This window comes from Perca flavescens, chromosome 8 (genome assembly GCF_004354835.1).
Source record: "Perca flavescens isolate YP-PL-M2 chromosome 8, PFLA_1.0, whole genome shotgun sequence".
Lineage (NCBI taxonomy): Eukaryota > Metazoa > Chordata > Actinopteri > Perciformes > Percidae > Perca > Perca flavescens.
Genome location: NC_041338.1, coordinates 27,520,559 through 27,541,839, shown reverse-complemented (window position 1 = coordinate 27,541,839; position 21,281 = coordinate 27,520,559). Strand labels below are relative to the sequence as shown.

Below are 21,281 nucleotides of genomic sequence, written 5' to 3'. Positions count from 1 at the left end.
TAGACCAAACACTTCCATGAGCCAATAAGCATTTTCACTTTTTTTGCACTGCAGGCTAAATGGGAGCTATAGATTGGAGGGGACTTGGAGCTCCTCCTCCTGACATGTCTGTATGGACAGATGCTTTGTCCCTTTGGGTGTCAGGCCTGTTACATGGGCATTGTCTTAGTTGTGCAGCAAACTAAGAGGAACTTTATTTACAAAGCTGTCTAAGAAGATGAAGTTCAGCATGCATTTTCTGTCTCAACAAAGCCCAACAGGTGGGTTTGGTTACTTTTTTTGAGTCTGTGTGTAGACACAGAGGTGGAATAAGACATGTATGTATGATCTGTTTTTTATTTGTCTTGACAGGAGTATAGTAAATTCTACTGGTCTAGTTTGCTCTAGTTTATTGTAGTCCCGCTATATTTGACATTATTGCTACACAAACATTGATTCTCTTCAATAAGAATAAATTATGTTATACTGTTGATTGTTTTGAAACGTCAAAATGTTATTTTGAAAAGTTTATTTCAACCTGAAGGTGAGACTCCTATAAAGCTATTATTTTGCCAGCGCACTCATTTCCTGACACTGACCTTGGCTTTTCCACCACAGTTTAAGGCAAAAATATCTATCTTTAGGGTTTTCTAAAATGTGTATATAAGAGATGACAGAGGTCTAAATTCTGAGCCTATAATTGCTACTCATGTTTGTTACCTTACAGGTGCAAGGTTTCCACTCACTAAGTCATAATCAGACCAATCGGATCTTTAAATTGATTTATTTCTGTACATGTCTGCAAACATTATAAAATATTATAGTAATAATAGTAGCCTATTTTTGTTTAAGATATATAATAATATTATATCTGAATCTGAATCTGGCATGCTCTCCAATGTATGTAAAGGTAAAAAGTCCTGATTTTAAAAAGCCAAAAGATTTCATGAAAATCTTCACATGTTAATAATAACAGATTTTCTACAACTTATCCAAGTTATCTCTTTTAGCATTGTGCCCTGCCGCACCTCACCAATCCTTTTGCATTGTTCCACACACACAGGAACAGATGAACCAGCACCTAATCTAGTCCCTTCTCTCAGTGCACAGAGAGAACAGACAATATCAGCCACATTAGAGCAGCTGCTGCTCCCACGGAGTGCCTGATTTGAGAGGCAAGATCTATCCCGACAGGGCTTCCTGAGCCAGACTTCCTTATCAACTCGGATTATTTTATTTGGAGGCATTTTGGGTTAAGTTCAGTCTCATACGCAAGACTCAAACTAAAAGAAGTTTATTTTACTTTGATATTGAAGCATACTTGTAAACCCCTCTCACAGGATATGTGTTGTGAGCAGTATAACTAAACAGTGATTTAGAGGCCTGAAATATATACATATATAGTATGTTTTTTATCCTTTTAAATCAAAAGGTTTCACATTTCCAGAAATACTCCTATTATTAGCTCTCTGGTGGAGAGTTAGGCCTAGATGAAAAGACCAATACCACTCTCGTCTGAAGCTACACCAGCAGCCGGTTAGCTTAGTTTAGCATAAATGGGGAACGGGGAAACAGCTAGTCCCCTCTGTCCAACAGTGACAATATCTGCCTACCAACACCGAGCAGAACCTTTTTGTTCTTACACTTTTGTTTTAACGGATTCAACAAACAAGATAACGTGTTAATTGGTGGGCTTTAGAGGTGGTGGCAGGACGACTTTGCTATCATTGGACAGAGCCGGGCTAGCTGTTTCCCCCTGTTTCCAGTCTTTGCCCTAAGCTAAACTATTGTCTGCTGGCTGTTGCTTTTCTATTTAATGGACAAACAAGAGTGATATCAATCCTCTCATCTAACTCTCTTTAAGAAAGCCAATAAACGTTTATCCCAAAATGTTGAAATATTCCTTTAATCATTTGGTGATCCTCTCAGATTTTTCTTGTGAACCCTTTGGGAGTTATGACCACCAGGTTCAGAACTACAAGACAGCAAAAACATCTCAAGTATCTACCTCACTATGCTTTCAGTGACGTATGTAAATGTAATTTCTTTGATTCTCTTTATTTAGCTCATTGGAGCACACACTGCTACCTGGCATGTGTATTTATCATGATTGCCTGGTCTGGACCAGCTTCTCCCCTTCATGCCCCTCCAGTGACAACAGGACTCCGCTCTGCTTTCTCTGCCACACGAACCAACAGCGTAGTGGGGGGCAAGCAGAAGGCAGTGAGCTTCGACAGGCTCATGGTCAATATTGGAGGGGATTTCAATCCAGACACCGGTCACTTCCGCTGCCGCATCCCCGGGGCTTACTACTTCTCTTTCTCCGTGGGGAAATTTCCAAAGAAGATGCTCTCTGTGATACTGGTGAAGAATGGAGAGGAGGTGCAGGCTATAGCGTATGATGACTACCGCAAGAAAGGGAGGAAAGTTCAAAGCCAAAGCATAATGATCACTTTGAAGGAAATGGACACAGTGTGGCTGCTTTTACAACAGAGTCCTCAATATGCCTTGTACAGCAATGCTGGCCCTTACATCACCTTCTCTGGTTACCTCGTCTATGCTGACATCTCCCCAACCGGCTACATCAGAAACCACCTGTCCCCATCAGGGCTGTCCTACCCACAGTGTCCCCCTCAGGCTGACCCCTTGGCCAGAGGTCTGACGTCAGAGCAGCCACGGTCTGCCTTCTCTGTGGCGCGGACATCCACACTCATTGGTCAGAGTATCAGGCAGCTGGACAAGCCACCTCTGACCTTTGATGTGGAATACGTCAACATCGGGGGGCATTTCAACAAAACCTCAGGCCTGTTCACCTGTCGCTTCCCAGGAGCTTACTTCTTCGCCTTCACAGTGGGAAAACACCCTCGTAAGGCTGTTTCTGTGAAGCTGATGACCGGGAAGGGCGAGGTGCAGGCAATGGTGTTTGATGAGGACACTTCGAAGAGACGGGAGATGCAAAGTCAGAGCTTGCTGCTGTCTCTCCGCCGAGGCGACAATGTGTGGCTGTACAGTCAGCAGGATGAGCGTTATGCTGTCTACAGCAACCAGGGGAGGTACACCACCTTTTCTGGCTTCCTGGTTTATCTTGAAGCAGAAACACTCCCACCTCCCACCACCCAGGACAGAACTCAACTCTAAATGTCTTTACCCTTCATAACACAATCTGATGGTTAAGTAGAAAATCTGTAGATTATTTTCTATGTGGATAGAGCAGGAAAAAAAAATCTGTGGTCAGTATAGTGTAACTACATTTAGCCTACTGCTTTGTTTCTTTGTTTCTTTGCTTTTTGTTTATTTTCTCTAGTGTGAATAATGTAACTCCATTGACATATATATGTGTAACTCCAGGGATAACGGTTGCTGCCAAATTTCTCCACAAGATGGTGCTATGATACAATTATGGTCACTGACCAGCATGCAATATGGTTATTTTTGTCCTTAAAGTGCAATTAGCTGCAAGACATGGCAACAAGAAAAGTTGTGTTTATGTAACAACTTGTCAATCAATACAATTGGGGGTTTGGTTTACAGATAGATTTACTTTTGAAATTCTTTGTATTTAGAGGTTTTTAAAAGCTTTTTTTTTTTAAATGTAAAAATTACTATTGCATGGCAAAGAATATTATGTAAATGATGTATAGTTTATCAAAATCTACTTAATGTAAAAATTAGATTTAGAGATACATCATGTGAGTGATAGTCATAATATGGAACTTTTTATTGTAGATATATCTGTACTGTATATCTTATGATGTTAAATGTGCATTAGTTTAATATGTGCAGGAAACTAAATAAATTCATACACTTCAACAAATTCAAAAGGTCTTGTTTCTTCTTCTAAGTCCAATGCTAATGATACAGTCTGCTTCATTCACTGTCAGTTAAATTAATGCTGTTGGTGCTGAAATGCCGAAAAAGTTAGCTGCTGTAACTGATGACATCTTTATTACTTTCACATATACACAGTTCTCAAAATATTAATCCTCCCCACAGATATTACTACTACTACTGTTACCACTCAGGTGGTGGGGGAGTTATTGCTGCTGAAGCTTTTGCTACAGTCATGCCTTCTTCAACTATAGCCATAATAGCAGGATACCATAAATGAAGATAGATATAAAGAAAGAAAGAGCTTTACAAAAAGGAAAATGGAGAAACCATTTTACCAATTTACAACCCTGATTGTACAAATTAAAAATGGTCAACAGCAGTGTTAAATATTCTTGAATTATAGAAAATTGGCCAAACGTACAAAAACACAGCTATGGTCCTGTCATTGATTTGCATTTGTTCTGATACCCACTGAAATGAAATATTAGCAGAGGGTTAAATATAGGCATAACATAAAAAAGGCATAGGAAGTCATTGGTTTTAGCCCTTAGCTATTAATATTTTTACAATGTTTTGGGGTAATTTGAACATATTTCAGTTTAGTTTATTTAGACAGTTTCAGAAAGATTAAAGAGAAACATTAATCATCTATTTTCTGTCTGTATATCTACTCATAAATAGTAATATAACAGGTATGAAAATATTCTGAAGAATGTTCCAACCTAAACCGTTTTCTGTTACTCTTGTTATTTATTGAAAACATACAACTTTTGTGTATTTACAGCAAGTATCCTTTATCTCAAGTACTATGAGTTTCACAAATAAAAAATAAATGTAGCCATTTTTAAACTAAATGTAATCTAAACTTTACACTTTTTATCAGCACCTTTGCTTTGAATAAGTTTCAGTGTTTGTACTTGTCAAGCTAATCACATTGGGACTTCAAGATGTTTATCATGAGGTATACAGTAAAAAGAAGTTTGCCAAATCCCATCCCTTGAAGAGTTTCCTCTTTGCACTGAAAACTCTCTTATTTTTTCAAACATCTCAACAATGAGACCAGTCTGAGTTGGCTGAATCACACAGTAGATAGACATGAAGATGCTGTGATACATGAGCAGAATAAACACAAACTATTCATCCATTCACTTATACATTCACTGATGTATGACTAATGCCATCAACAGGTCACATAACATCCTCACATCATCCAGTATAAATATGCACTGTAGTTGGACCATGACTTTGTCTTGCAAGTTGAAATGTTCATGTTATCATCTCTAGGTTAGTGCTTTCTTCGCTATTCCTGGTGTGTCACTGCACATCCCAGATCTCACAGAGCAGCGGTGTAAATTTTTGGTCATTCATTCTCCAGGATGTTAGCATCTCTGCGTGGTAGTGGTTGAGTGTTCTCAGCTCTGTGAGACGGCCCAGGAGACGAGCAAAGTACTGTGGGTCCTGTGGGTGTTGCAGGACACACAGCTTCCTCAGCACGATCAGCATGGTCTCCTGAAGTCTCTCCACAGCCTGATAATCTTTCACGTAAGGCCGATCTGGAGAGGATGATACATTAGTCTTTTAGAATATCAAAAACTTACTTCTGGATCATTGAAAGCTGTTGATGCTGGCTCACCTGGTGTCAGGATGGTTACGGCGGTTAGAAGAGCCTGTTCCTCCTGCACCATTTGGAGTTCATCGATGCTTTTGTAAAAGTTGAACATGGGTGTCATGAATTCCTCTGACATACCTGAAGAAAAGGATGCATTCAATTAATTAATTACCGTTGCTTTAGCATATAAACAGTACTACATTTACAATGCCTTAGTCTGGATCAAAGATAAGTTGTTACATTACACAACAAAACGGTAGGAGAGAAAGTCTTACATTTTCAAGCTAAAGTGCAAAGGAGGATTACAAAACATAATTATCTTCACTCAAGCTTCTGTGCGCGAAAGTCGCCGGACGACACCTTTTTGTAAACATAGCCATACTGAGAAATACAGACTTTTGTGGAGCTGATAGGCTTAATTAGCTTTGTTTCAACTAATTTGGCAATGGCTTGAAAGTAACGGCTGTCCATTATTATAAATAAATAATATATAATTTTATATTTTGAAATGGAACAGTTTTAAATCTGCTGTAGCAATCTATTTATATTAACTGGGAATCTTTCACCAAATGTTCAAAGGTCCCATAGCGTGAAAATTTCAATTTATGAGGTTTTTTAACATTAATATGAGTTTCCCCAGCCTGCCTATGGTCCCCCAGTGGCTAGAAATGGTGAAAGGTGTAAACCGAGTCATGGGTATCCTGCTCTGCCTTTGAGAAAATGAAAGCTCAGATGGGCCGATCTGGAATCTTGCTCCTTATGAGGTCATAAGGAGCAAGGTTACCTCCCCTTTCTCTGCTTTGCCCGCCGAGAGAATTTGGCCCACCCATGAAAAAGAGAGAGACATCGTGGCTTGCAAACAAGCAAAGTGGCAGTTGGTCAAGGCCACACACGCACTCTCCACCTTGCCCCCCCCCCCCCCACAGACACAGAAATGGCACATACCAAGGAAAGCTCATTGTGGGACTGGCTCTAGTGGCAGTAATTCTGCAATAAGGCTGAATTTCGGGAAAGAGACTTCAGATACAGTATTAGGGGACCACTTAGGCCTATATAAAAGCATCCAAAAAGCAGTATGTCATAGAACCTTTAAACTTGAACATTGTTAACTGACTTTCTCTGATGTTTAACTTTCAAAATAAGAGGTGATCTGTATCTGTATGCAGATGATGTTAGTTTGTATAGTGCTCATGTGATAAACTGTGATGTGTCAAATGCGGTACAGGACAAAGAACAGTCAACACAGTCAAAACACTGCACAAGAACAAGTATAGTTGTTGTATCTGGTACAATGCATGTACAGAACATGCAGAAGGAAGAGCAGTAAAAGAGTAGAAAGAGCTTGTGTTACATAACAATCTGCACTTTGAGCCCTGACATTCAACAGTCCTCCCTAATCTGCATTATTGTTCATCTATTTGATCAACAGGAAAATAAACCCAAGCTTACATAGAAGGAGAGCAGCAAGTCTAGTTCTCCACAGCAGGAGGAGGAGAAATTTAAGAAAGAAGTTAAGGAGAATGATAAAAAAAGGGGAAGAAACAGAACACAACAAAATATTTTTGCGTACGTTTATGAATATACTGTCCAAAATAGTATGGACCTGAATGGTAAGCTGGGGATGGATCAGTGTAATATTGTACATTATTCCACAGGAAGATTGCAACTGAAATACTTTGATTGTATTGTGTTTTAACTCCACTTTGATTATATATTTCCTGGTCATACATTTGTACAAATTAAAATACAATAGTTGCAATGCAGTAGGATCCGTCATCATTCATCTCTAAACAGGGAACAATTTTGGGGAGACCTTAAGCATATAACAAATATAAACTTCTCTGTTGCTCTACTTTAGGTAATGATTCAGTAATAAATAAGGATGATTATTACAAACTGCTCTCTATATCGCTTCAAATGTTTGCTCTTGCACACTGGCAACATTTCCTACTTTTGACGCTCTGCAAACAAGCAGAGGGTGTCTGTCTGCTCGGACGCATCATCAAGCATTAAAAAATGCCAGGGGGGCTCAGAGGGAGAGAAGTGGACAATAGCACTCTTGATGTTTTGATAAGGAACAATGGTCTCTTCAGACAGCTTTGCTCCCTTATTCTCCCAGACTGGCCTTTAGTGTGAATGTCTCATATCCCCACTATTCACACCAGCGCTGCACTGAGGGACCCAGTGACTCACACACACACACACACACACACACACACACACACACACACACACACACACACTCTTGCCATCACTGTCTGTCTAACTGTCCAACCTGGTTGACATAATGACACCTCCCATACATATAAATGATTTCTTAAAACCACCAAGCAGTAAACTATTTGATATGGGAGTTATGTGTAAACAGTGAGGCTGCTAAAAACAAACATACAGTATATGTGTGTGGTTTAAGAAATGAAACCCAATGCTACTGAAGAATTGGGTTTGCTACGAATGCTCTTCTTCTTCTACCTGTCAGCATGCCCACACACACATGCCTAAACTGAGTGAAACTATACCCACTGAGGGTGTGTGTGTGCATGTGTAACCTACACCCAGCCAGAGATCAACAGGTCAGCACACATCTCCCGGCTGCATCACACAGATCAGGCAGATCAATTATTAAAGCAGGATCAGACTAGACCTGGCCGCAGGTGGAACTACAAATGTCATGATGCTGCATGTGCAGCCTGCTGGTAGAGCAAAAGCACCAAAGACACATGAAGGTAATGAATTAGGAGTAAATATGTTCTAGTTCCACACTTTAAAATCATTTGGATTATTTAGCGTGATGCAAGTTTAGAGGTGTAAGTCAGTGCCTTACATTTTTACGGATCACTTCAGTTGACTCACCACTATTGCGTACCCTCTCTTTTAAAACTTCTGTGTATCCGTTGGGCATCCTTTTGCTGAGAACCTGAGCTGAGCGTAGAAACATGGCCTCCACAGCCGAACCCTTCAGCAGAGCGATCTGATCCTCACGATCCAGAGAGAGAAAGCCTGCCAGAGGCATCAGACCACCCATTACATATAGCATTATGTTATCATCCATTGTCTTAGTATAATAAAAGTCTGTATTCTATAAGATACTAGGAAACAATACCTGGAATATTTTTTGTAAACTCCACCAGAACTTGAACTTGATTTGTTGCCATTTCTGTCAATAGGAGGAAGTTTTCCTCTGCGCTGTACTGTTCTTGAAGCTGTAGGAGAAACAACAAGAGTTAACAGTACTGAAAAAGATCAGATCAACAGAGTGAAGACTAATCAAGCTACTCCACCAGTAGTTGGTTACGCCAACTACGTTTAGTAGCTATAGCGGCATCAGAGGTCTGAATGGTGCAGGTGAGGCGTCTTTCTGTACTGGCTTTGAGCTGCACTCTCTGTTGCCAGTTTTCAGGAACTCATCTATTTGATCTTTCTTCCATTCATTCATTCAACCTTTTATTTATCCTTGAAAGATCCATGAAAGACCAATGTCCATAATTAAAATAGTGTGAAGAAAAGCAAAGTTTGAAGTGATATTGAGGATGATATACCAGCTTTTTGGTCACGTCTTGAGGAATTTGATGTCTGTTGTAAGCATCTACGATGGATTTCACGAGCGCCTGCTGCTCTTTGGTGATTTCAACTTTTTCCTGAACAGAAAAAAGTCACAGTTTATATGACTCAGTGAATTTGGAGAAAATAATTCCCAAGACACGACAGAGGTTGTGATTACCTTTAACAGTTTGGTGGTTGAGGTGACCTGTTTGTTGTCTATGTTGTCCGCCCCCTCTGTCTCGTCTCCAGTCGACTGCCCCGGGGAGGCCTTGGTGTTCTTCCGCAGCCTTTTAGACTTACACTGGATCTCTGTCAGCAGGCCTGCCAGCGGTGATGAAGTCTTCACTATGTGTGTTAAATACCTCACAGCTCTTTATTCAACAGCATTTATAAATGTTCTGTTTCATTTATCATGAGGCCATATTAACATTAGTACCAATACTGCAAAGTGGAGTGAGAATCTTAACTGTAATGTTCTGCCATTAATACTTTAACATCATATAGTATATTATATTCAGTGTAACGTAATCCATACATGTCAGTGATGCGTTTTAACACGTCAGTGATCCATAAGTAACAGCTTACATTTAAATCATTGAGTTATTGTCTTGTTTCATTCAATTAGAATTCAATTAGTTTCTGTTTTTATAATCTAACTATGTTTTTTTTTCTAACAGTAACCGTTTTTTACTTTTACTGCAGCACTGGCCATATTTTCCATTAATTGAAAACATATTTTTACTTCACCATCCTTTAATATGATAACTTTTTCTAATGCTAATTCATGAATGCAAAACTTTGTTAGTCCTTTACATTTCTATCCGATTTCAATCAAAAAAGAATTTCAAGACTTGAGAGGAAACCAATCTCTCCAGTGAATTAGCATCCGTCTTTTCACACTATGACCGAAAAAATGTCTAATTTGTTGAGTCCTTATTGCTCCAGCGGGTAGAGTCATGAATGCCTGCCACCCTGCAATATTCATCACAACTTGCCTGAACTATTTATGAGCAACAGGAGTCCAGTCCGTCATCCTGTTCTTTTAAACTGACAGCTCTTACTAGACCCAATAACTAATCATCCTCCAAAGATTCCAAAAGAACATGTTCACATTTACAAGTTCTGTTCCTCACATTAAGGTATGCCAGCTTATAGAAAATACAGAAGACATTCCCAAATAGAAATGTTTTAAGAAAACAACACTTTATAGCAAATTCCTTTTAATGACTGCAGCCACTTTGAAGGTGTTCATTTCTCTAAATGGAGCTTAAGGTGGCTTAACTGGTTCTATTCCTGTAACAGTAACACAAGCTGCACCTTTCTATTGTGTGATATAAGCCATGTCAGAATAGAAAATGGGGGCTCACCACGAGAGCCTTTGACAGTTTCTCTTGACTCTATTGATTAGACAGTAATGTCTGTGTGTGCGTGTGTGTGTGTGTGTGTGTGTGTGTGTGTGTGTGTGTGTGTGTGTGTGTGTGTGTGTGTGTGTGTGTGTGTGTGTGTGTGTGTGGACGCTGCAAATCAGCTTGAATTGATGCATCATAGAAAAGTACAAATGTGTCTACAAGTCATTAATTTCCCATCACATTGATTAATTACTGACTTTTGCGACATCCTGTCAGTATGACCATGAACCAGAGTCTCTTAACCATCAATGATACTGTTGTATACTCACATTCAGCCAGCATGCCCATCTCCTTGCACTTTCTTAGCCGACACTCCTGGCATTTTCGGCGCATGTACATGTCCATCTCACAGTTTCCGCCACTCTTGCATTTGTACACAGCGTTCTTGGTTATGCTCCGTCTGAAAAAACCTGAACATGGTCGACAAAAAGAGGTATTATCATGGGCCAGGTACAGAAGATGTTGATACAAAGCCAAGACATTTTGTACATTAGTATTTTCTGATGGGCCACACTATAGTATGGTGGTGGGAAGTACATTCACTTAAAGCAAATTTGTGTAACTATTTAACCTTAAAATAACAGCTTCAAAATTATATTGACACTACACTGACTTGTAATAGAGAGAATGGTGCCTCTGTCATTCCGAATCTGCGCTCCCCGATTGCTTGTTCTTTCTCCTTGTAACTTTGGCGAAGAAGTGTGTAACGCTTCATGGCACTAAATAAATAAAAACAAAAACAAAAGGCTGCAAGACAGACGCAGAACTGGCCATCTTGCTCTTGGACTAGTAAGTAATAGCTGGCTTGCTATGTCTTGTGTTGTTGCACACTTCATGTTTGGCTTTGTTAGCAAAGTTCTCGACTCGCTAGTTTTTGATCATAAGTAATGTAGTCATAACAAATGCGCACAGCTCTCCATAAATTTACAACAGTGGCCTAGAAGTAGGCCTAATTGCAAAAAAATACCAATGTTATACAATGTTGCTTTAAGTAGCCTACTGTTTGAAAATGACTTCCAGAAGTACTTGTACATTATTTGCATTTATTACTAATTCAATGGAAATACCTCTGCTCCGGTGCATTTGACTTTGCATTTATCTTATAAACATTATGTTATGTTGTTATCTAAATTACCTCCATAACAGGAATTATAATAAAATAATAATAAATATACAGTATATGGTGATACATTTCAGAAGAGCCCATTCTGCATATTGATTGGTCATAGTTTTAATACTTAAATCTGTATTAACAGATTTGTTTGGGTTTGTTGGCCACTAGGGGGCAACATAAACAAGATGTACACTACACTGACATATTATCTATCACCTTCACAAACAATTGTCCATGTACACATCAAGCAGACACAGAGCAAGATTATCGTTCATCTAGAGTCTTGTTTCTGGCAACCTGATGAATGTAAGTCCAATTTGTACTGTCCTTTAAGCTCTGTTTTTGGTTTCCAACAACTCCTAAGGGAAACATCTGGCTCATTGGCTACTAAGCACTCTGTTATGTTCATCGGCTAGTCGCTAACTATGTCTGTCTGCCGTCTACCTGTGCAGATAGTGTGTGCAGTCGTTTTTTAGAAGTCTTTCACTGCTGGAGCTCAAAACAACGCTGATGAGAGAGGTGAGACGACCAGTGGTGGAAGAAGTATTTAGATCCTTTACTTAAGTAAAAGTACTAAAACCACAAAAACAAACTCAGTAACAAGTAAAAGTCCTGCAGTGAAAATGTTACTAAAGTAAAAGTATGTAAGTATTATCAGGAAAATGTACTTTAAGTATTAAAAGTAAAAGTACTCAATGCAGAAAAATCCTCACGTTTTAGAAACCGGAAACAATCAAAACAATTCTTTCAATCAAGTGTTTAATGGGCTTATCATTTAGCTGTACTTGTTGATCTATATATTGTTAGGTAGTTTAATTCATAATAAAACCTTGTATTTTCATAAAGTAGATGTGTTTTGTGTGCAAAAATCTTATTTTGCAAAGTAACTAGTAACTAAAGCTGTCAGATTTATGAAGTGGAGTAAAAAGTACAATATTTTTCTCAAAAATGTAGTGGAGTAGAAGAAGAAATTAGCATAAAAAGAGACTACAAGTACAACAAATTTGTACTTAAGTACAGTACTTGAGTAAATCTACTTAGTTACATTCCACCACTGAGAATGACCCATGTTGAAGGCCGGAGAACCAAAACAATGAGACACTAAAATGCTCCGTAGAGTTGGGGCGAACGAGCAGCAGAGTCAGGTGATAATTCTCTGTAGGTACGAGTGACACCTTTCACGTACACATAATCAGGTTCCAATTTGTGAAAAAAAGCAGAGGGGGGAATGTTTTTTTGATCATGTACAACAAAACAAAAGATGCAAGAATGAAATCCCCCTTGCAATACCATGGATATAGTGCCACTCGGCCAGGCATGCCAAACACTTTAATATGCACTTAAGTATTCAATGGAAAATACAGCGCTTTCAAGCCAGAGAGCGGAGTTCACTTCGTGGCGAGAAAACAAAATAAATACTTTCACCCAAGAAACAGTTGTTCATTCATCAGGAATGTCTTAATCCAAACCAGGATAGTTAGTTAGCTTAGTTGTTTTGTTGCCTAAACTTAACTGTGATCGCTGCATGACGCTAAGCTTTGTCTGGCTAAACTCCACTACCATGGCCCATGAAAGGTCCATTATCTGGCGGTGCCTGTAGCCAGCTCACAGTCACCTATTGACGGCTAAAGAACTGCCGCTTGTAGCCGACGTCCCGGAGCTCTGTAGCGGCTAAATACAACCACTTGCTGCTCAGATTTTATCGTTCTATCGTACTAAAGACCATTCACGTTACAGCATTTTACTTTACTTACTTTACTAAAGAAATGCTGATCAACTTTAGGAAGAATCCCCCCCTCTCTCCGACCCTTATTAACGATCAAGTTATCGAAGTAGTGAAGCAATACAAATACCTCGGTATTATAATAGACGACAAACTCACCTTCAAGCCTCAGGTTGACGCTGTCTGTAAAAAAGCACACCAGCGTATGTTTTTTTATCGTAAACTTCGCAATTTTAATGTCGATAAGACCTTTATGAGGATGTTTTATCGTTGTTTTATTGAAACTATTCTTTCCTTTGCCTTTGTGAGCTGGTTTGGGTCCCTCACTCTTAAAAACGAAAAACAGGCTACAATACATTACTAAAGTGTGTGGGAAAATTTCCCTGAACTCTCTGACTGACTTAAAATCTCTATATGAGACAAGGACCCTGAAGAAGGCCCAGTCAGTCCTGGCTGATATAAGCCACCCCTTGAACAGCTACTTCATGTTGTTGCCGTCTGGCCGCAGATTTTGTCTGCCTAAATGCAGGACAAACAGACACAAAAACTCCTTTGTTCCTGCTGCTATAGGTCTTGTTAATAATTCAATGTGAGATGTGGACTTTTGTGTATGTATTTACTTGTGTCCTCCATCAATAGTGTCTGTTGTCTGTATGGCTTATGTGTTGTTTATGTTGCACTTTATTTGCTGCCCCTCGGGGATAATAAAGACTCCTTGAACTTGAACTTGAACTTAGTTTAAAATACTTATATTTTAGCTATATAATGGTCCATTGGTGAAGTAGCATTTATTTATACATATAGACCAGAAAGGGGGAAATCCCACGCATAATCAATTGAGCCATTGCCACAAATGTTTAATAAATAATCCTTCTGCACTTAACTTGAGCACACTTATTAATTCAGAATTATTTTAGAGTTTTTTCTCATTGTGGTATTTCTACTTTTACATAAGTACATAATCTGATTTTTTTTTTTTATAATTTCTCAGTATGTATTTCATGCAGCTTTCCACTTATTAAACCAGATAAAGATAACATGTCAAGGTGATATAAATGAAATTTGTAGGTTACACAGTGTTAATAATGTCAATGAGAGAATCCTGTGAACCCGGCTGCAATGTCCCAGACAGGAAGAGCAGCAGGGCAAAACACACACACACACACACACACACACACACACACACACACACACACACACACACACACACACACACATACACACACATGCAGAATAACTTTGGAACAGTTATTAGACATTCTGACATAGAACATTTAGCAGAATGACATGCATTAGCGTAACTGAGCTCAGGTTGCTTCTGCTTTGTACGGCAGAAAGCTGAGAGGGAACCCAATCTGGCAGCAGAACCGGGTAGACCTGCGCCTATTCTCAGTCAAACGGCAAGACAGGCCAGCTGCTGCACTCCTGGCATTGTCCAACCTCACAGTGTGGAATTACACTCATATCCATTCACCCGGTGGTTTGGCAGGAATCACAGCAAATTCACATTGTCATAAAAACACAGCTAAAGGCCACGATTCCGCTGTCACCAAGTGGATCATATTTACGTGGAGAAGGGTTTTAAAATGACTATAATACTTTCGTCTATCCTTTGTTCTCTTTAAATTGGCCTCCATATTTTCTTCAGCTTGAGAAGTCACAGTCAGACCTGAACTTGATGTACTATAAGATTGCATGGATTTACTGCCTGTCCCCGGCATGTAATTAAATGTTATCAAAAGCAGTAAGCTACAGTGTACAGCAGTAGTAGTAATCGTTGTAAAGTATGATTAAACAACCCGTAATCAGTTTTTATCAACAGCACACAAACCAGGAACAAGAGCAGCACAGAAGCATATTCCTGAAAAAGAACTGTCACTTTTCTGCACAAACGGCATGACCAAAGCTTTTATATTAATTACAAATGACAAAGCTCATGTGTTTATTACTCTTCACCAACTGCTGTTTGGACTTTAGATATTAACATCCCTTTTAAAGTCAACAGCTAAAGACATAACGTTATTTTGTGGGGCAAATGTGATACTGACATACGTCTGTAGAATTACATTTCTACTTTGCTGTTTGAACCCATCCCATCTGGCAGGTGGCTGCGGTCTATCAGGACCAAAACCTCACGCCATAAAAACCGTTACTTCCCCTCTAGCATGGTATAGAAAGCAGCTACAGGAAGACTCAGCTTGATTTGTGCCAGTTCTCATTAATATTCAACGAGCTAAGCTGCTTGACTCTGGTTGGCTAACAGCTAGCCAATGAGAGCCGGGCTATCAGCATCCTTTACCCAGCACAACTGGGCGAGCTCATGAATAGTAATGAGCTCAGGCAACACCACGTCAGACTGACCAGCTTTTGTAATTGACCCGATTTTTCCACTTATTTCTTTTCGGTGGCTAGAGCTGACAGAGGAGGTAGCAGTTCATGTTCACATTCATGACACAACACAGACACATATGGACCTAACATATTTCAAAAAAATACAAGTAAAAATTTTTTTTTTTTACCTTTAATGTTAAATAGTTATATATGTATGTGTTATTTGTTTGTGTATTTATTGTTTGTTTATTTCATATTAATGTTTAATATGTTTATGTATGCACCAACAACCAAGGCAAATTCCTCATAAGTGCTACTTACCTGGAAATTATTCCCTTCTGATTCTAATTTCTGATTCTGACTCTTTGTCTGTGCCTGTACATTAAACCATACAAACACAGACATTCACACTTTGCATTTTGCATGCAAATGCAAGCAAATCTGCCAGAACAGAGCAGAGTAAAGATCACATATAACTGTTCTGCATTTAAACTCCAGTGCATTTGTGTCACTACAGCACCGCTTTCCTCACCTTTACATCCCTCACAGGTAAGAGCGTTATAGTGGTATCCAGAGGCCTTGTCTCCACACACCACACACAGTTCCTCCCCTTTGACCCTTCCAGCCTGCGACATGTGCCGGGTCCTCTTGCACACAGCAGGCACCACAGCAGACACATCCTCCATCTCAGCATCAAAGCTGACCTCCAGCGGTCCTTTCCTCAGTTCATATATCCCCGTGTTTGAATACCATTCATCTCCATTGTACTGTGGGTAGTAGTTCTGACTGGAGTAGTATGGTATGGAAGACATGGTCGGCTCTATGCACGGGTATTGCATGCTGGGATAGCTGGTGAAGGGTAAGATGTCGGGATCCTGCAGGAGAGGGCTTCCTTGATCTGCCAGAATATCTAAGAGGAAGGAGAAGGATTATAAAAGCATGCCCCCCTTTTTTTTATTTTAGCTGGATCTTGTAGCCTTCTTTAGTGAATGGTGATAGGTTAGTTGTCTCATTGCATAACTAGAAGGGTAATCGGAGAGCGCATACCTCTACCAAGGCCATGCCTCTCACAAATGTTAATGAAAGAAAAAAATAATTTGTGTATCCTTCCTGCTACTGCTCCACAATTTCTTGAGTTCTTCTTATCCCATGCTACACCCTTCCATACAAGTTTCATGAAAATCGGGCAAGTAGTTTTTCCATAATTCTGCTGACAAACAGACAAACAAACCATCAAACCTAGCCGAAAACATAACCTCCTTGGCGGAGCTAAATATGGAACCAAATAATGTCAGCTGAGAAAACTCAGTCTGCTGACAGTGATTTTAAGATGTGGTTGAAAGCTTTGAAAAAAGCTTGTGAAAGGAACTTGAGTTAAGCAGCTTTCTATGTTTCATGTTGTATCTTGTGCTTGCCAAAGACAAATTTCCAACCTAGTGGACAATAAAGACTCTCTTAAACAACCCATTACAAAGTAACTTTCACACCTAGTAAAGTCGATATTACCTAGCCTCATATAACTTGGATTAAGCTCGTCAGAAAGCAGTTAAATACCAAAGGCTCGAAATCATCTGTTTGTGACAGGGGTTTTCACAGTCTGTGCAACATTAACTTCCTATCATGAAAGCCACATATTATTCAAGTGCATCCCTGCAGAAGCTTGTTAGACTAGAAACTGGCTCAGCAGTAGAAGGTAACCCTCACAACACATATTATAAACCCATAAATGATTAACAACTCTCTTGCTCAGAGCACAATGTGCCTTTTAAGAATGACATGTAACCTCCACTCCAAACAAGTTGGCACTTTTGAAATGGATACAATAATAGTTAGCAGGATTACAGGGTTGTTTCATCATTACTGATTTCCAGAAGTGTGGCATTTCACAACATGAAATTCCCTTTGAAAACAGCAGCAGGGGGATGGTTTCAAAGACCATGTGTAGTCTATGAGAATAATCCCTCAAATCAATTCTGTCATTTCCTGACACACTCAACACTAATGCAACTCCTGTAAAATATATGTAACACTGACCTCTTGAAGACTTGGTCTGGACCATGGCCATCTCTGTGCAACCAAACACACAAACTATTCAGTCTTTAGTCTCTGATCCCAACAATCCAGGTGTGTTTTGTAGACCAGTCCTTCCTTCGCTTCTAACTAACAAATCATCTTCCATGTATTTCTTTTGATGGGAAAGACGGGAGAACGGCAGATCAAGTACTGAACTCCTTGGCGCTTGCTTGAGAAATCCCAAGAGGAGCAAAGGTTGCCACGGCTACTCATTAACCACACAGTCACATTTATTGACATCGTTCCAAGTAGCTGGCTATAATATGTATAGTCATTTCCAGATTTGGGCAATGGTACCAGCTGACTGCTACTGTATGGTGAGATTGTAAGCCACCAGACCTGGATGTGAACTGGTTCATGATTATCATGTGCATCCATACATTTATTTTTCCACCTACATGTTTGTATTTTCTTTCAAAATTTAGATCAGATTGGTAGATTGGTTTTGAAATATCTAGATTTATCAAGGATTGTGACAGCCAAACATTTTTGTAAGACGCCTTATAAGATAAACTCTGTACTGATCCCCTCCATCGTTTGACCAACCGTCATGTTCAAAATGTGTTTAAATTAATTGATTATTTAAAAGTGCAACAGTGATCCTGGAATAACGTTCAGTTTTTCGTCTCGTTTTTTCTTTTTCTTTTTTCAGTTGGCTCAGTCAAGATTGCATTTGTACCACAACCACTTGGAATGACAGAAGATGGACATTTCAATCATTGATCTGTTATTTTTAGCTTGCTACATGTATTTCACTTCCCTGCTTTGTCGCTAACTGGTTTGCAGCACGTGGTGTTATGTTACAACTCACTTGGACAGGTTGGAGGTGTGTCTTGAGCAGTCAGCCTATAATAGCGGATAGTTGATTGGTTGTTGTGACAATAAATGTACGGATCATCCTCTCACCAAACTATTTGTAATTGTATTTGCATGGACAGAAACTCAAATATGTAAATATTTTATTGGAATATGTTTAACTTTTCTCCTGTGTAAGTGGGTGTGAATTTATTGTTATGCTTTACTTACTTGTAATGTTGATGGTACATTTACATGAATTATTTCCATAACTGTTGGATGGATTGCCATGAAAATTGGTTCAGACAATTTACCTTTAGGATCACTTGTAATAAATTTTGGTGATCCCCTGACTTTTCATCCGACGCCATGATCAGGTCACAAATTGAATTTGTTCAATACTTTGTTTTATGACCAAATACCTGACATTCCCATCAACTTCAGCTGTATTTAATGCTAAATAGCAACTGTTCACTTGCTAACACGCAAAACTATGATAGTGAGCATGGCAAACATTATACCTGCTAAACATCAGCATATTAGTGTTGTCACTGTGAGCCAGACTGTAGCTTCCGGGTCTTAAAGGTGAAGCAAACCTGCATTCTATCTAATTTCCAGCAGGGGGCGACTCCAGTGGTAGCAAAAAGAAGTCAGTTTCTATAGAAGTCTATGGGGAAATTACCCTACTTCTCACTTGATTTATTACCTCAGTAAGCATTTTGATCTTGAGTTTATGGTCTCAATCGCTATTTTCAAGTCTTCTTCAATACAGCATGATGTTCATATTGTAAATGATGGTCCCATTTACTTTAAAATTGACGATAAAGCAGGGGATGCTTTAGGATGTGGCTACGGCTACACAATGACCTGTCAATCATGATAGACGTGTAGCAATGCTAACCATGGCCTTGTGTACATTAAAATAACTGTTAATTTGTTTTTGGGTGTTGTCTGCGTTTTTGTCTTAAACTGACCTCTTCGACCCCTTTGTTTACCAAAAAATGTCTTGTTCAGTGTCCGGTTGCACCCTGCAAAGCAAGCTAGCGCTAGGGAAAGTCTACTGATTTCAACCACTTATGGGTACTGCTGTGCATGCAGATAAACAGCACCAGTGCCCGGAGGTCCGTGTTTACCCGCCGGCAAAACTCCACCAGATGACTCTCTTCAGCCGGTTTAAAATTGGCAAGTTTCCCTCTTTAGCGTATAGTTTAACGCAGCGCCATTGAACCGTAGGCGACACTAGCTTAGCCGCTTCATCTTCCCCAGCTCCAAACCCTTGTCCAAATATGGGCATGTCCGGTTTCAAATAACCTATAACCAAACTTGAGGTGATGTCACCGTGCAGTATTTTTTACAGTCTATGCTGTGAGCATGTTAGCACCCATTAGCATTTAGCTCAAAACACCACTGTGGGGCTGTAGACTCTGCTTTCTGTGAGCTACCAAATAGACTTACCAAACAAGTGGGGGCTCTCTGAGATGGAGAATTCATCGCTGGGTGGGATTGGTCCCACCACATTGATGTCGGGGCACCATTCATTCATTCAGGATGGTCGTCGGGCACCAACTCAGAAAACACAGATTGGACTGGGTAGTGGTAATGGTAGGTTTCTGTTTACTTCTGTAACAAGCATAAAAATAATGTGATCGGTAAAGCATTGAGAAAAACTTTTGGATACCCTTATACTGTAGGTCTGCAGGATCCTCTGAAACCTGCATCGCAATGTAATTAAACATCAGCCTCGGAGTCTCTGCATTAACACAACTGACAGGTCTTCTCTCCCACACATTGATAAGATGTTCAGTAACTGCATGCAGGGAGGTGGGGGATGAAGGTCAGGCAACAGCAAGGCCTTCCTAAGAGCGTGTCATGGAAATAATATTTTTTTTCTACCTCCTGTCAGAATAGGTGTTTTTCCTGTCACATTACATATTTAAATACACATTTCTTAGGGCTCAGGATGTATCACAAGATCCTCGTTGTCTTTTTTAATATCATTTTGCTAAACATTATTTATGCAAGCCTTCAGTCTTAGTTAGCGATGGTAAAACCTGAACTGTAGATTGTAGCTTAAGGTATAACATGAATAACAGACACATTTTTAAACTTGTCCACAACATGGGAACATGTGAAACATTACTTTTATAGACTTCACCTGCCACATTTTTTTTAATTAACTCAGTATAATTTCCCCTGAGATCTAAAAGCAACCCACAAGGATTCAGAAACCTCCAGTCCAATCTAACAACCCACACAACAGCCAAACATACCTCAGATACAGTGGCACGCCGCAGGCTCATAAGAAAGCACCTGCTCAGCAGTGAACATGAAATATGTTCAGACTCAATCTCATAGTTCTTACCTTTTCCCAGTCAGTTAATGTTAAATTCCTGCCCGCTAACTTTCCTCTTTTTCAGCCTTGTTTCTGATATCCATGCCGTGAGCTACAGCTCAATCAATATTTGCTCATGAACATTAAGCTGCTTGTGTCTGGGCTCCAGTGAGAGCATGTGTGACTAGTTGAGGTCAGGGAGAAATGGATGGTGGTTATTAATTAAACTGTCCATTCCTGTCCATGTCATCCTGCCTCCAAAAAAAATCCCTCTTTATCTCACCAAGACAAGAGGCAGCCTCATGAATTCTCCAGCAGACCAGAAATCCCCCCCACACACAACACACAAACATCACACATTGAACATGGATCCTGTCATTAGCAAACAGCTGGTGTTACTTTTTTTTTTCTTTGACTAAAAACAGAACATCATGGTGTCTTCTCTTCCCTACAACAGTTAGGACAGGAAGAAATTGAGGTTATTATAAAAAAAAAAAACATCTGAAAGCAGACTTTGGCAATCGTTGTCATCCGTCCTTGAA

At 39.6% G+C, this 21,281-nt stretch overlaps 2 protein-coding genes across 2 annotated transcripts; one reads left to right on the top strand and one right to left on the bottom strand.

The window, feature by feature from the left end:
- The first annotated feature begins 182 nt into the window (after window positions 1-182).
- On the top strand, window positions 183-3,504 carry c1qtnf13 (C1q and TNF related 13). Its single transcript, XM_028586189.1, has 2 exons — window positions 183-260; window positions 2,045-3,504. Exons 1-2 carry the CDS (start codon window positions 218-220, stop codon window positions 3,115-3,117), a joined length of 1,116 nt encoding a protein of 371 aa, XP_028441990.1. The 5' UTR covers window positions 183-217; the 3' UTR covers window positions 3,118-3,504.
- Window positions 3,505-4,221: 717 nt separating this feature from the next.
- On the bottom strand, window positions 4,222-20,912 carry nr1h4 (nuclear receptor subfamily 1, group H, member 4). The gene is made up of 10 exons (XM_028585506.1): window positions 20,770-20,912; window positions 19,863-20,027; window positions 16,072-16,449; window positions 10,641-10,781; window positions 9,141-9,283; window positions 8,959-9,057; window positions 8,523-8,622; window positions 8,273-8,419; window positions 5,444-5,557; window positions 4,222-5,363 (listed from the first exon to the last, which is right to left on the bottom strand). Exons 2-10 carry the CDS (start codon window positions 19,948-19,950, stop codon window positions 5,125-5,127), a joined length of 1,449 nt encoding a protein of 482 aa, XP_028441307.1. The 5' UTR covers window positions 19,951-20,027; window positions 20,770-20,912; the 3' UTR covers window positions 4,222-5,124.
- Between the last annotated feature and the right edge of the window lie 369 nt (window positions 20,913-21,281).